Genomic DNA, 16,668 nt, shown 5'->3' with positions numbered 1-16,668 from the left:
CAGGAAAAGAGAAAGATGAAAATAAACACCCATCTTCCTATCATGTTAAGGTAACCCCAGTTAAATTTTGGGGAGTGAAAATTAAAATTGGGATCAGAAGGCACATACAGTTTTGTAATCCAATTTTTTTCATTTAACACCATGATGTGGAAACCTTCCCATGTCATTACGTAGTGATGCACAACCTTGTTGTGAATGGGGCTGAGCAATCCATTGTTTTAAATGATCACTGTTTACTTATGGGTGATTAATTTTTGCTTTAGATTTATTTACAGACACAATTAGGCCCATGATCCTTTGAACTACAAACTAAGATTAGATTTACAATTATTGAAAGGATACAAAGGTGGTAGAATGGTAAAGGGGGTAGGGGAGAAGTCCTGACAGGTAGCTTCTGCCAACTGCACTGGTGTAAAAACTCCTACCGTGGCCACCAGCTTCAAGATAAGCTTTTAACAACTGGTTTGCAAGTCTGAATATTTAACCATTGGCTTCCTGGAGTCAGCTTTAATTCACCCTTAAAGAAAACCATGGCTAAAGGAAACTGGTAAGTTCCTCAGTTCTGACCTGCTATTTGAATGGCAGACTGGGGTAAAAGTGGGAGGGACTCTGAGCGAAGGTAAACCACAGTTCCAGTATCTTAACCTATTTTTGTATTTTGGGTTTGGAAGTGTCAAGTTAGTAACTGGGGCAGCTAAATGGCTGAAGGTCTAATGAGAGTTTTTAAAAAGGTGTTGACATAATAATAATTAATGTGGAAGGAAAGTGTGAGCACACTAAAGGACCACACTTTTGGAAGTGACAGACATGGGGCTTTGTGTGAGTTAACCCTATTAAACCTCCATTTCTTTAATCTGTATGTGGGAATTAATAATGTCTCAGTGGGGCTGGTGTTAGGATTAAATAATCATATATAAAGCACACAGTAAGCATATATAGTAAAAAAAAAAAAAAAAAAAAAAGTAAGTTGCCTTTCCTCCTGAGTAATTACACTTTAGATATTACTACTTTTAAAGGAGAATGGTACAAATTGTTTTAACACTTGATTTTCAGGGAATTTAATCATGTTTATCTTTAAATTCCATACCTCTATGATTTAAACCAGGGGCTGGCAAACTATAGCCTGTGGACCAAATCTGTAAATAAGTAAATAAGGTTTTACAAAACGTTTAGTTTTTTAAAAAATTTTTTTTGTTTTTTTTGGGGGGGGGGAAGTAATTAGGTTTATTTACTTACTTATTACTTAAAAAAATTTAACGGAGGTCCTAGGGATTAAATCCAGGACCTCGTGCATGCTAAGCACGTGCTCTACCACTGAGCTGTACCCTCTCCACCTAAACTTTTCGTTTTAATGGAACACATCAGGTCTATCGTGTGGTTCTATATCTGCTTTCCCACGACAGCAGCAGAGCTGAGTAGCTGAGAGACCCTAGGACCTGCAGAGCATGAAATATTTACTATCTGGTTCTTTATAAAAAACAAACAAACAAAAAAACAAACAAAAAAAATTGTTGACCCGCGATTTAAACCATTCTAAGCCTTAAGTGAATACTTAAAAAAATACACTAAAAAAAACAAAACAAGTAAGGATAGGAAATGAGAAAGTTGAGGAAAGAAGACTGCCCCCAGGGTTTAGAAATTGCAAAATAATCTTGGTTCCAAGAATCCCTAAGAAGTACTTGAAACTCTAGGATGAAACTGAGATCTAAGTCTGTCTAGTCAAGACAGTATATTTTAAAAATTACTTTGTAAATGAAATTTTCTGTGAGAGGACTATTACTTCTGGACCAGGAATGCATCTTGAATGTGAAACTTGGAAAAGTGAATTTAGGAGGGAGAAACATGGAATATTATTTATAGCCTGGCAATGAAAGTGACTGAAACCACATTAGTCAGGCAAAATAAGCTGATCTCTCTAACTACAGGTAAAATAACATTTCAAACATTGAAAAATGTACACAATCAAAATTGCACAGGGTAGGGGTTTAAGAAACCATTTCCCCTGCTAATTTTTGATGTTTACATGGAATGTTCTTCAAGCAGCAAATAACTTACCAATGATCTTGACAGACTGAAAATGATACATCTTTACCACAACATAAATTAATTCTCTCAGTGGGAAATTGCTAAAATAGACAAGGTGTCAGAAAGACTTCTTTATGTCTGAAGGAAAGGAAATGATTCTATTTCTTCCAAACATTCTTACATGAAAAATAATAAACTCTCACTTTCAAACTGTCTTTATGTTCATGGGGTTCTAAAGCTCCCATTACTAATTGGGACGGTCATGGTTATCTGGTGCTGGCTATGAGTCAATGCATATTAAGTCAGATATAAAACATACCCAGGTATAAAACTGCCCCCATAATTCATATTATATACGAATAAATATACACAGAAATACCCCAAAAAGATGATTGGAGAGCTACACTACACTTTCATGGCACCCCTTAGATTTACACAGTAAATGTCACACAAAGATCCTGGAAAGTAAATCTGCACAGAACAACATATAAGAGAAACATGGTGGTCTGTCTAAGGAGATGGCCAAATGCCCAACACAAATGAACCAATTCATCCTCTATGGAATGAGCCATGATTCTGTTCCTGAAGCAACTAGTTGAAAACTCTGGACCACAGAGATGAACGTTTATTGAATGTTTAATGCATGCATATGCTATCACATTTAACTCACACAAAAACTCCAATAATGGGGCTAATTAATGATTTGTAAAGGGTGAAGTTCAGATAGGAACTCTGGTCTGTCTGCCTCCCACACCTATCCTGTCTTCAAAATGCCCAATCCTGACAGAACACAGGGTGTCTGTCAACCATGAGCCCCCTCACTCCCCTCAAGATGCCCCTAGAAAAAGAGGTCCTATAATCAGAGTGACTAAGTTTGGAAAACTTTCTAAATCCTCCCCTTGGAGAATAACAAGGTATATTAAAGCCCTGCACTGAAGAAACCAGCTTACCTTTGTCTAACCCATCATTTCTGCAAACTTTTTAGGGAATCCCTTTCCCCCAAGTATTATTTTGCAAAAGTCATATTCTGAAACACGCTTTAAGAAATGACTGGAGTCACCTCCCTTGATGGAAGATGGATGTAAGAGTGTGACAGAGCAGGGCCCTGTGAGGCCTTCTGGGGACAGACCCCTCCCCCATACTCTCTGCCGTAGCTCCTCCCTGACATAACCAGATAATAGTATCTTGTGCATATTTCCTGAGTTTTTCAGATGCTAAAAACCACCACCAAATGGAAGAAATTAACTATTTGATGATCATGAGCACATAGCCCCTGTCCTAGGGTACCATCAACCAATCAGAGAATGGTGCATGAGCTGATCACACACCCAGGGACACCCCTCCATCACCTGGCCTTTAAATATGCTCAGCTAAAACCCTTTGGGAAGTTTGGGGGTTTGGGGGCATAAGCCACCCATTCTCCATGCTGGGCCCAGCAATAAACCTTTCTCTGCTCCAAACTCTGACATTTTGGTATTTTTTTGGCCTTACTGTGCATCAGGCACACGAACTTGCATTTGGTAATGCAGAAATACATAAACTGTAAGAGAAAATAAACATTTTCACCCACAGTCAAGGGGGCAATGCTACTGAGGTGATGGTGTAATTCTAGGCGGCTTCTCTTTGCTCTTAGGATCAACCAGAATCGTTAAGAAGCCCCTCAGTGCCCTGGTCCCTGCAGATCTTGGCCTCATCTAGCAAACACCCTGCCACATGGCCAGCCTTTAGTACCTGAGACCTGCCAGACTCCCCTTCACGGAGCCTTTGCAGAATGCTGTTCCCTTGGCTGGACGCTCCTCCTGTCCTCTCTTACATACTTGACTCCTATTTATCTTTCAGGGAAGCCTTTCCTGATTTGGTCAGACTTCTTTCTGGATGCTTTCCTATCTGAGTTCTTCCTTATAGCGTTTCCATGGTTACAATGTTATGTTTATTGGTGTATTTATTTGATGAATGCCTGTCTATACACCTACAGGGGAGAAAGAAAATATATTCTCCACTTCTCAGAAGGGAAAAAGAAGAGGAGGGGCTGTTGCCCACGGAGAGATGACTTAATGGATCTCTGACTTAGGAGAAGTTCTGTGCATGCTCAGCTCGGGGCAGGGTGCACTCTGGTCAGCTCCCGCTCAGGTAAGCTTAGAAAGAACGTTTGGGAAGTAAGTTCAATTCAGGGAAGACATACTAAGAAGTCAGCTGTTACAGATCCTAGTTCTATTCTGCAGTTTTGCCTTAAGCAGTAACAAAGCTGATTTTAATCTTCAGCTCCGAATCCTGTTTTATTTTTCAGTTGCTTACACCGGGGGAGGGTAACTTTGGCCCCTAGACTGCCAACATCTTTCACCAGGCCTCAGCCCGCCCGGACGAAGCGGGTCGGGTCTCCTCTGGCTCACTACTGTAGCTCAGGGCCTGGCATGTGGGAGGCACTCAATGTTTTTTTTTTAATTAATCATTCTATCATGGAAAATTTTTTAAGCAAAAATAGGGAGAATGGTATGATGAACTCCTGTGTACTCATCACCCAGCTTCAACAATAATCAACACATGGCAATAATCAACACGTAATCAGTGTTGTTTGATCTACTCTACTGACTGAAGCAAAGCTAAGACACTGTATCACTTCATACATAACAAATGGTAAAGACCTGAAAACAGCTATAAAACCTTTCTCACATACATATTAAAAACAATAATTTACAAATATTCTTCAGTAATAAATAGATGAATGGATCAGTAAACTCTACAAAGACCAGTAAAGGGTCAAAGAAGAGGTGGGTATGAATCATCATTATCTGTCCCCGGTCCCCCAGCACACCACACACACACACACACACACACACACACACACCCACCCACCCACACGCCCCCCCGAAGGCAAAGCCACTCACCGGTCGGGGTGCTGCTGCGGAATGAAGAGGAGGGGGTGATGGGCGGGGTCACAGGGGGAGTAAGGCTTCCGCTGCTGTGTCGTGGTGGAGTGGACACGTTCCCTCGAGACACGGAGCTGGACAGGGTCAGTGAGAGCTTGGGCTGAATCTTCTTCTTCAGGGACTCTTGCTCTCGGCGGGCAGCATCTGTCATGAATCTGCAGCGACAATGGAAGAGACCGTCCATGAGTAACCGGGACCATCTCTAGGGAAGGAGGAATTATGACAGTGAACCTGAGTTTGACAGATGCTCCAGCCTGGGAAAGGGGCTTGTTCACAGGTCTGCCCCAATTTCAAAAACTCGCAACAGCTTCCCTTCTCCTATGAGATGAAGTCGTCTTCTAGTGTGTTGTGCTAAGGTTCCTCAAAGTAAGAACACTTTCTTCCCTGGGCAAACCTTCCCTACAGGAAATGAACACACACAGACTTTAATCTGTACTCACTGCACTGCCTTCAGTTATGAGGCTGCCTCTCACGGAAGGTCCGCTCAGCCCTTAGAAAGTACCCCTGTTCTCAAAGTTCCCTAGCCACCCCCAGGCAGAGAAGACTTCCTCCACCTGTAAGTCAGTAGTATTTCTTGTTTGTGCCACTGACCATATATGGCTTCATGAAAACTGGTTCTTTTCTGTATTACTCTGGATTCTCATATTGTTATTTGGGTTTTTAAGACTTTCTTGGCTGATGAAGGTTTTGTCTCCCCAGTCATTAACTGACAAGAAAGGACTCAAGTCCCTATAACATTGCTAGCACGCTGCCAAGCACATGCCAGTCAACATTTACAGGGTGACTGAATAAATCTGCCCAAGCAGAACCAAGAAAAGGGGGCGAGTTTAGTACATGGAGGAAGGTCACTGAGCGAGATCGCCTTATGTTGTGACTTTATTAGTCATAAAGGGACAGGTGACTTTTCCTGATAATTTCACTTTGGAAACTTCAGTTATTCTTTCAACACTTCTCTTATGTTAGGAATATTCCAACTTTGTTCTTTTCGCACTATAATCTAGCATGTCATAAATTCATGTAATAAGAGATTTAAAACCATCTATGAAATGGTTATCTCTTAGCTAAATAGCAAATGTCAACTGCATTTCTGAAAACTGTGACAGAAAGGCTAGTGAATAGAGTATTAGAAGGTGTTTAGATGATAAAACAGCCATCTGTGCCCAACGTCAAAGCTAAGAACCAAAACATAACTGTAGCCCCAAGTCCTCTCTGTTTGCCACCCTCCCATCAACTGTGTTTTGACTATTTTAATACAATTCATCATAAACAAATCTCACTGTGCTTAAACATAGTATTTTACCCAACCTACTTCACATTCTGCCTACCAAACTCCTTCATACACAATGGCGTAGTTGGTTCTCATGCCTGGTAAAACTCAGCGTTCCTTAAACACCCAATGAAACAATATTCCAATATTATTACAGTGTCTTAAAATGTCTACTTTTACACTTGGAACATGAATGCACGTTTCTTGAAGGGCTTTTGCAATGCAATCTAGATATACAAACTGGATTTTATATGTTGAATCAGACTGTAATAAAGCAACACGCTTTGTCTTGAGCTCTTAGGTTGTGCTACAAGATGGTGATGATTTAAAAAGAAGAAAGGAATGATCACGCAAAACAGAATTGTTTGCACCTGGTAGCCCAGTACTCATTTATTTTCTGATCCAAAGTTGGTTCTGCTGCTCTTAAAACTGCTTTTTCCCCCCTCATAAGCCTCTACTCAAAATATGGACTCCAGAGACAAGCAAGGAACTAGCGCTTTCTCTTGCTGTTCTAAGGACAACTACCACCTGGCGCGGAGCGGAGCCTCTCCAGCTGGGTGTGTGGGGTGGCAGGGAGCAGGCAAAACCAGGGGTGAACGTACTGCTTCTTCCAGGAAGACCAAGGGCTCTCAGAGTAGGTAATTCAAGTTAGTTTTTTAAACAGTGAGAAAACACAGATATGCTATGGCACGGAATGCACAATTTACATCTTGCGTTGCATCTTCGTTAAGAGCCGGACTTGCAGCTAGGCAGGCCGTGGTTCAAATCCTTGGCTCTGTTACTTGCTATGTGACTTAAGGCAAGTTGATTAACCTTGCTAAACCTCAGGTTTATTCTCTGTAAAATGGGACTTATAATTGCAGGTAAAGGGTTAACATACCTCTTTTCCCTTTCTGCAAGAGACTTTGATCTTTGGTTAATTCTGGTAACTGCTAAGGTGGTATGCCAAACACACTACTGGGCTTATGATAAGACTGGCCCTGGTCTGGTGAATGGCATCTGGACAATCGATTAGTCCATACCTGATAGGAAGCCTGAGCCGTGGGCTTCCTAAGCATGGCCGTCTTGTACCTGAACAAGTCCCCTGCAGGGAACTGCGGAGCATGCCCAGGGAGGGTCGCAAGGACTTTGATTCCAGGGCAGCTCCCACCTCTGCCAAAGGGGCATCTATATCTGCATCGGGACAGACTGCCCTGTGTCCCAGCGAGAACTTCACAGAAGACCTGACGCAGCCCTGCTGGCAGGTGGTGGCTCTGCCCTCAACTCCCCTGAAGAGACCTAGTGCGCCCGGTAGCCCCTGGTTACCTTGTGAGTCTGAATGTTCCTGATGGAGGAAGATCACCTGCTAGTGGACAGGGTAATAACAGTGCTGACTTCAGAGGACTGTTGTGAGGATTAAACGAGGTATCAGTGCCTGCCATGTTGGAAGTGGGTGTTATGTTAGAGAAAGCTTCATAAATGTGGTTATGTCGGTATATCCTGTCTACCTGACTCCAGGTTCCCTGAGGATGAGCTGCATGCTTCTGGCTCTGAAAGCACCTGGTTCGTGTCTCATGTCTAGAAGGATGGATTATGGAACAGCAGACCAGGAATCAACCAAGACAGCACAGAGTGTCAGAAAGAAACTCTTGCCAGAGAAAGAGAGAGAGAGAGAGAGAGAGAGAGAGAGATTGAGATGGAGAGGCTCTGCAGTGTCTACTCTTACTCTGGTAAAAAAAAAAAGTATCAACAGCTCATGCTTTTTATTATAAAATAAATACTCTTACAGCTCAGATATAAAAACAACTATAAACCACCACAACGGCATGCACACGCATATCCCTCACCTTCACCCCCGCATGGGTTTGGTCAGCTATGGACAGCAATCTATTTTTGGCTTATATCTGCTAAGTGCTTTCCAGAAGCAAGAATGAGGCACCATGTTAAAAGCATTAAACATGAAACTCATAAAACACTTCTGCCAATCCTTCTCTCCCTCCACCCTCCCTCCTTCTCCTTGGATTGGTGGTTATGAACTTACAGCTATACCCATAAATCATGGCAACCTTGCCACACCAAGACACACAGCTGCAGAATTTACTCCCGGTGACAACACCCACGTGCACAGGCATATACACCCCTTGGGAGTGCCGGATAAAATTCACCAGTTTCTCCCTGGCAGTGTTGCACTGTTCCTCTCCCACTTATCAACGGTACTTTATGTATTTTTTTGAGACTTACTTAAACCCTAAAGTTCCCAAGCAACATTCCATCAATATGTTGTCTGTCAAAAGATGTGCGGATTCCCAATGGTAAAGAATCATTTGGGGAGACAAGTTTATAAAGAACCTGATGAGACTGCAGCCAAGAACTGGGCTCTGAGCATTTTCCACCTTCAAGGGCAGCTGCTATTTGACACATCCTTGAAGGAACACAGCCCAGATCTTTCCATCATCAGGATTAGAAATGTTTCTCCTGTATCCCCACAGCTGAGAGGCGTTCGGGCTTGGGAAGTCATGTCACTCTGTGGTCTGATGAGTTTTTCTCAGCGGGTCTTGACATGAGTGGTGATCTTTTCTGAGGCCCTCAGTAATCACAGCCAACGTGGGGTTTTAGAGCAGGAAGGAACCTGGAGAAGATGGATCACCTAGTCCAACCTCCTCATTTTTCAAAGTAACTGGGAAATGAGGTGAAGGGGCCTGCCCGTTCAAGGTCACTTTGCTGGCTGGTGGTGGAGCTGGCATCCAAGAAGTCACGCCTCAGGACTAAATCAAAAGTTCCTGCTCTACCGGACTGCCGTGGGGACATCAAAGAACCCTGAGCTTTCCTGTTTTTGCTTCAGAGTCATGTTTTCAAAGTTGGAAGGGGTTAAGGGGCCAGAGTTTAGGGGCTGGGGAAATGCAGAGGGAATTCCTCTGGGAGTTCACATGTTGGAAGTGGGGCAGTTGGAGGAGCAGGGGGCTTCATCCTCTCAGCGTCTGCCATATTCTGCTGTGGGGGGCCCCTTGGCTCCTGGGGGACCTGGATTTGTAGCCTCCCTGGGCTGTGATGGGGAAGGCTGGCTGTGCCCGCCTCCCCGAATTCTTCCTGTTTTGTGATGGGAAGTGTTCTAATCTTGTAGAGTAATGTGCCAGTGTGGGCTCATACTGGCTTGTGAGAGTTGATCATTAAATTTTTAGGGATTTTGTAAGCCAGTTGTTAAACACACCTATTATTAAAAATTCAAGTATGTGAACTTATAATTAAAACAAGTATACTAAAAACAAAGGTAATAATACTCAAAGTTTCTAAGTTCTTCATAATTTTACTCCACTTTTACTATTATTTCTGTTATTGTTATTATTTCTGTTATTGTTCTTTCCCTTAAAACTGCCGTATCTGTCTGGTAGAATCACTATATGGTGGTGTATGCTACTATACGTTTCTTCCCAAATCTGTGCAGCAATGTAATGTCGGTAGCTTGAAACTGACCACGATATAGGAGTATTTACACCGCAGAAATTGGTGAATATTACAAATTAGGGTTTTTCCCCCAATCCGAGAGTCAGCCATTAAACATGTACCAGTATACCTGTAATTATTATTATTGTTTTTTTTAATGTGGAAAAAAAGCATTTGAATCAGACTCCGTGACTACTCCCTAAAGGAGCTAACTGCGGAAGAGATGAAGGATGGATCAAGAAAGGATTTTCTCTTAAAATTATAATAATAAGATCTTTCATTAAAAGACACTTATAGAAAAAATTATATGGATTTGTGACTTGAGTTTAAAAACATTGTTAAAAATTCCAGAATTCACACACACACAACTGAGGGTACATATTTATGAGCAAAGTTTAAAGAAGAATAAAATGACAATCTGTGTCCTCACCACTCAGCTTATGAAGAAAAATAGAACCAGAACTTTTGAAGTTTCCAGATACAACTATGGTTGATTTTTCAGGGTATTTTCCTTCTAGTATTACTTTTCTACACATAGAGAGAACTGGATTTATTTCTTAAAGAAGAAAAAAGAGTCACTTGAGGGTTCATTCACTGTTGACTAACAGCCTGGAAACCTGTGGTCAGGCAAAGTCATGTTTTCATTTTGAAACCGAAACTGCCGTAAGATTAATTTTAACTTTCCTACAAATCAGAAATGCCCAAGCTACTTTAATTTAATACGGTCATTTGTAGTAATATGTGTTATTGCTTGGGGAAGTACATATTCCTTAAGTAAATTTTCAAGACTCCATTATAAATCTTTTAAATCCGTAGACCACAATGTTCATTCAGTCTGACATGTTAAACGTGGAAACATGAATATAACACCACAGGGGGAAAATGTCAAATTGCTGGTCCATGGAGACCAGTTTCAACCACAAACTCAGGAAATTCACAGAATTCGCTGGAGCCTGGGCAGAGCCCCCACCGCCACCTCACTCTCTGGCCAAACACCTGAGCCCAAGTGTCCTGCTGGGGCCAAACCAATGGGCTTCCCTGGCTTTGGAGAAGCCGACGATCGAAGTGACCGCTCAAAACTTGAGTCTCTCTTAAAATCTTGAAAAGGATCCAAGCTCTGAGATGCGGTGTGGTTTGCTTGTTGTAAGACTCTGGAGAGGACGTGTGGTCCAGAGGCCTGAGCTGTGCATCATCTCATTCTGGGGTGAAGAAGCGGGTGGCCTCCAGAAATCCCAGTGCTCTCCCACAGTCTGGCTCTGGTGTTTCTACTTGTTAAAATTGAGCAGTTTTGGCTTTATGGATAGAAGGAATATATCACCCCTATGCTCTTTCCCGGCTCCAACAGTCCATGATTCCAGCAATAGCATCATGCAGTGCTTCCCAAACTTTTTCTGACCTCAATCCATTAGAAGAAATGCATCTCATGTTGAGAGCCTGTACACACATATGTGTAATTAGGTCAACAATCTGCAATTCTGAAATCTCCAGAGCTCTGAAAACTGGACAATTTTTTTATGTTTGGCAGCAAAACTCACGGGGAGACCAACTCTGACATGAACTGCTTAAAGGCTATTTGCACTTTATTTATTGTATTTAGTGTGAATATTCATATGCCTCACTGCATATTTGAATGTGTTTGACTACAGGGGGCTGTCCCAGATCTTGTAGGGAGTGCTATGTAATAGGCAGTGTTTGCACCATATTATCTTTCCAAAATCAGAAAACATGAATTGTGAAACTTATCTGGAAGCAAAGATAAAGCATTTTTATGTAAATATCTGAAACAAAGATTTCATGCAACAATCCTTACTACATGTGATATACTCTGCAATTTTTCTATTCTATTTCATTTTAACAAAAGATCCTGGCATGACCATCACACTAATTTCTGTACCTATTAACAGATTATGGCCTGCAGTTTGAAAATATGACCTTAGCAGTTCAGAGATGGGCTTTGTAGATAGACTGTTTAGATGCTAATTTCTCCTCTATGTTCTCCAGCTGTGTGACCTTGGGCACTTACCTAACCTCTCTGTGCCTCAGTTTTCTCACCTGAAAATGGTGAAAATAATGCCTATCCTTACAGAGCTATTGTGAAGATTAAGTGAATTAATATCTGAAAAGCACTGGGAACAGGGCCTGGCACTTGCTGTCTGACAAATGTCATAATGGATGTGAACACCTTTGTTCTGGAAATCCTAATTCACAAGTCTTTCATCTCTGACACAGCAATTTGGTTACTTCTGAGCTGAACTACCGAGTATTAGGATAATTTCCACCATTATGAATTCCGCTGATTCTGAAAGCAAAGAGCCACCATCACTGATTCTGCATGCATTGATTAAACCACTGCTTCAATCATAGGTAAATTTGAAAAGACAGTTACAGTAGCTGGAATACAAACAGGAGGTTCCTCTCCTTAAGGACAATATGCTGGGGCATCTATAAACCCACATACCTCCTCTACTCTTCTGCTTTGATTTCTTGAGAAGACTCCAATTATAGAAGATCTTTCTAGCAGGACAGGCAACAGGAAACCATCTACACAAGCTACTTGACAGAAAGTCTCCCTACGTAGTTAAAGGCTGCCCTCTATTTGGGAGATCCATAAAGCTGAACAAGGCTCTGATGTGGTCCACATCCAACCACTTCATCTGAAGTTCAAACAGCTTTGTTCTGCCTTTTCAGTGGCCCTTTGGGTATTGCCATTTTTCAGTGAAAACAAGTTTGTGAAACCGAGAAAGCCTTTGAGGAAAGCCTCTAGGAGCTGGCAGATAGACCACGGTTCCAAATACTCCCAAATCTGCTAACTCATTGCTCCAGTGGCATTTCTGACTTGACAAGGACAACTGATCTCTCCAGTTGGAAGTACCTCAGGGACTTTTCTTTTCTCCCACCACTACTATGGAAAACCCAGGACAAGTATGGACAGAATGCCAGTAAGGAAGGAAAACAATCCGTAAGACACTAGAAAGAGGCCATGGGAATAATGGGTACATCTCAGCGTGTCATGTGTGGTCCACATGTCAGAGTGTCTAGCCGTTCTAGGTCTCAAAGTAATAATGGCTTTCCAAATGCACATCTGCTAATAAATTCATGGGGCAAGTCTCATTTTAGCAACTTAAAGCCACAGTGGGGTTGAGGGGTGTTTGGTTAAAACAGCTGGCCAGTGAAACATGACCTGCTGGCAGCAAGTGGAGTGATCACTTGTCTGCCCCTCTTCATTAAGAGAAGGGCCTTTTCTGGTGATCAGGAACTTAAGAAACATTCTTTTCAGTAGACAAAAGAAAATGCGGACTCCTGAGTAACACTGATTTCAGGAAGGTTTTAGCACCGTTTCCAACAATCCTATGTTTCACTTCTCATTGTACAGCTATTTTTGCCTCCATGATCTGAGGCCTACGGGGTGGATTTTGAAGCTTTATAAAATTTTTTGCAGTGTCATCAAAACTCAGAGCCTCTTTTAACATGCTGCTATTAAAATTTTAATGCAAAATAATAAAACTAAAAGCAGCACCAGGAAAAAACCCTACACCATCTGATCATATCAGTTTGGCACTTAACTTCTGAAGGGGTGTGTGTGTGTGTGTGTGTGTGTGTGTGTGTGTGTGATTTTCATCTGATATTCATATCAGTTGTGGGCATAATTTGTGAAGTACCCAGCCAATGAATCAGATTTTGTTCTTGGGTACCAAACCAAAACTGACAGATTTATTTCATTAAGTGACACTATATATATATATATGTATACACACACACACACACACATATACATATATATATAATTTTTTTTAAACTAAGTTTTAATCTGACACACACAGGAGGATATAGTTCCTAGACTCTGAGGAGTAATTCTGGTCTAATCTGCACAAAATACATTAAGACCAGGGCAAGCCAATTTTATATTAGGCCTTGTAGCTAATTTATTTATTTTATTTCTTTTTATTTTTGGGGACAGGGATAGCAGAAAAGAGAAAGAGATAAGGGGAAAAAAGACAAGGGAAGAGGTGACCTTCCTCTTATCTACTCTCCTGGTGATTATATTTTTCCTTTTTTTTTTTTTTTAATTTTTTTTGGGGGAGGGAGGTAATTAGGTTTATTTATTTATTATTTATTTAATGCGGGTACTGGGATTGAACCCAGGACCTCGTGCATGCTGAGCACATGCTCTACCACTGAGCTATAACTTCCCCCATTTTTCTTTTTTTAAGGGCACGTATGGTATAGCTTGAATGATCAAAAACTTTTAAAAATATTTATTTAATAACTAATATTGAGCTACCCATTTTTACTGCCAAGCGGTATATCTTATCTATCATCTACCATCACCAGCCTCTCATTAAGAATAAAAAGCCATTTTAACATAAAATACAGGAAGGATTTAATCTTGGGATAAAATAATCCTTTCATGAGAAAGACTGTTCTTTATTCTGAGATTATAATGACAATAGAAATAACAGAAGAAGAAATTTAAATTTTTTTGAGATGCAGAGACATTACAATACAAAATTTACTTTTATCATTATTTGGCGATCACATCATATGTACATTGTAATATACTGTTCATAATAATATATTGCTTATAATTATTCTCTAGATAGAAGTTTTTAAAAATATCTAACTTTATTTTCTATCATTGCCATTGCTAAAAATTCAGTCTCAAGGAACCCTGAACTATTAAATTTAGGAAACATTTGCAACATGCTGGGCAAACTGAAAGAAGCCAAATACAGAGCACCCACATCCAGGAGCTTATCCTCTCCAAGAGCCAGGAGAAAGGGGAATGGAGTGCCCCTTTGTTGGGACGCAGAGGGGCAGCGGCTGCTAGATGCCTCTACTCCCAGGCCTGCCCACCCCAGGAAATGTGGAGACTGCAGACCAATGGAAACACACTTATAAACAGTATCATTCAAAGACTGGTAGCTAGCTGTCTGTGAATAGTGCTTAGGAATTAGTTTTTTTTTCCTTCTTCTTTAAACCAATAATCTCTTTCCCGGAATTTTAGCACTCAAATGAAATTCATGCGTGGAAGCTGAATAACTGCAATAATGAACAAAATCCCATCCCTGAATACCATTACTTTGTATATTCCCAATAAATACTGGGTATTTTTTCACAACTAAGGAATGAGATAGTTAATCTACCTTAACGAAAGCTCTGGTTCAAGTTCCAGCAATCACTACTTAAAGCCACAGGTCAGCATAAATTATCAGTGAAGCAATTAATTTTGATTTACTTTAGCCTGAACAGAGCAAACCATGGTCTCTTTCATCGTCAATGCCAAGAATAAAAACCACTTCTGAAAACGATGCCCACAAATCTTTAGTTTGATGGCCAACTGGAATATCCCTCTCTTGGCAACTCTCTATCATCCTTTCCATTCCTATTCTACTTCCATCCAATTGGAAATAACCATGGCTATTTCTCGCACATGGTTTTCATTGCTAATTTGACATTTGTGTAAAAACCAATGAACAAAACAAAGAAATTCCATTTTATGAGGTTTTGTGGTACAAAACTACAAATAGCTTTTGAGTTTTCTTGTTTTGCTTCCTCTGGAAATAAATTAAATGAGTTATTTGAGGTTTCCATGTAAACAGCTAATGAGATGATGCATAACTCTCCTCATGAGCTGGGAGAAGTTTAAAAACTAAGAAAAAAATTGGATTTAGAGTCTCTGGAGTTTTAGTTTCAGTATAATTAACAGCTGCGAACACAGCCTGGTGGTTGAAAGTCTAGATTCTGGAGGCAAACTTGTAATCTGATTTAGGTATTCAAGCTTGGGCAAATTTTTTACCCTCTGTAGTCTTGGGATCCTCATTTATAAGACACCCACCTCATTTGTGTCAAGATCTTGTTGAGTAAGTGCATGAAAAGCACTTGGCGCACATAATACTGCACGTATGTCAGACCACTCAGAGTCTTGGTATTTCCATGGGTGTTGGCCCAGTTCTCCTGACTCTCACCCAGGAATTATGTTAAAAATGTAACAGCCATCTGATTGGATAATTCCTCCATAAGAGGTCATTTGTTGGGAGAACCTAGGCAGTCCATTCTAAGATGAACTTAGAAAGATATCTAAGCCTGGGGTCAAAAGTCAAAGAAAAGTCCTTCTCTGATGCTGCCATGATGTAGGTGAGCTCTTCTGACCAGGTGGGCTGGGTGACAGTCAACTTTTAGTTAAGATGAGGGACTCGGGGTGAATCTACCATCAGGGGACAGGGTGCACATGAGGGCTCTGGTTAAAGAAAGTTTAGGGGTGAGAAAGAGGAGGGGAAGCATGTGGGATGGTAGCGAACTCTCAATGTCAGAGGAGTCCAACTAGGGACAGCTTGCTTATGCCAGGATGGCACACACAGTGGCTCTCATGCCACTTACAGTCCAGTCAGCTCACGAGGGCCATTGTGACTGGATCACAGCACTTTTGTCTGTGCTGCTTCTGGATTCAGCCTTAGAATCTTTTCACCAGGCCCTTGCTTGCCACTATCCATGAATTAAAGTGACACATAAGCTGAAAGTTTGTGCCCCATCTCTGACTTAGATGTTTCCCCCAGTATCCACTGATATTTCCATTAATATCCCAGTGGAGGCAAGTCCTAACTCAATTGATGCATATATTATCCATCCTTTGACTATCAGGGAGCAACAATGGCAGACAGTAAACAAAATGCTGAGAGAGAAAGCTGACTATGACCAAGACGAGAGCTGTCCCCAGAGTGAAGCAATGTTATTAAGTGCACACTCAGGTAACAGCACGCATTCATGAGTACAAATATAAGGCCAAGTGCTCGTTCAAATTTATTTCTGTAGATGTGACTCACTTATACAGAGAGTAGCAGTCAGACTAGCATTGTTTGGGAACAGACTGGAGTCAACAGAATTTTCTTCTTAAATGGATTAATCCAGTTGGGCAGGGAAACTATTTTGAGGGCAAAGTCATTTCTATACATGGGCTGTCCCTTTTTCAAAGTATACATATGCGGGCATGACAAGCTGATAGACCTCAAGTCTCACAGGCCTTGGAAGCTG

At 41.2% G+C, this 16,668-nt stretch overlaps 1 protein-coding gene across 1 annotated transcript in view; it reads right to left on the bottom strand.

Moving 5' to 3' along the window:
• Positions 1–16,668, bottom strand: part of JAZF1 (JAZF zinc finger 1) — a 299,936-nt gene that overhangs the window by 42,075 nt on the left and 241,193 nt on the right. Inside the window, exon 3 of the mRNA XM_032483807.1 lies at positions 4,911–5,107. Within this exon, the coding sequence (XP_032339698.1) occupies positions 4,911–5,107 (197 nt within the window). The remainder of the gene's footprint in view (positions 1–4,910; positions 5,108–16,668) is intronic.

This window comes from Camelus ferus, chromosome 7 (assembly GCF_009834535.1).
Source record: "Camelus ferus isolate YT-003-E chromosome 7, BCGSAC_Cfer_1.0, whole genome shotgun sequence".
In the NCBI taxonomy this organism is placed as follows: domain Eukaryota; kingdom Metazoa; phylum Chordata; class Mammalia; order Artiodactyla; family Camelidae; genus Camelus; species Camelus ferus.
Note: the sequence above shows the minus strand (reverse complement) of the source record. Positions and strands in the feature narration are given on the sequence as shown.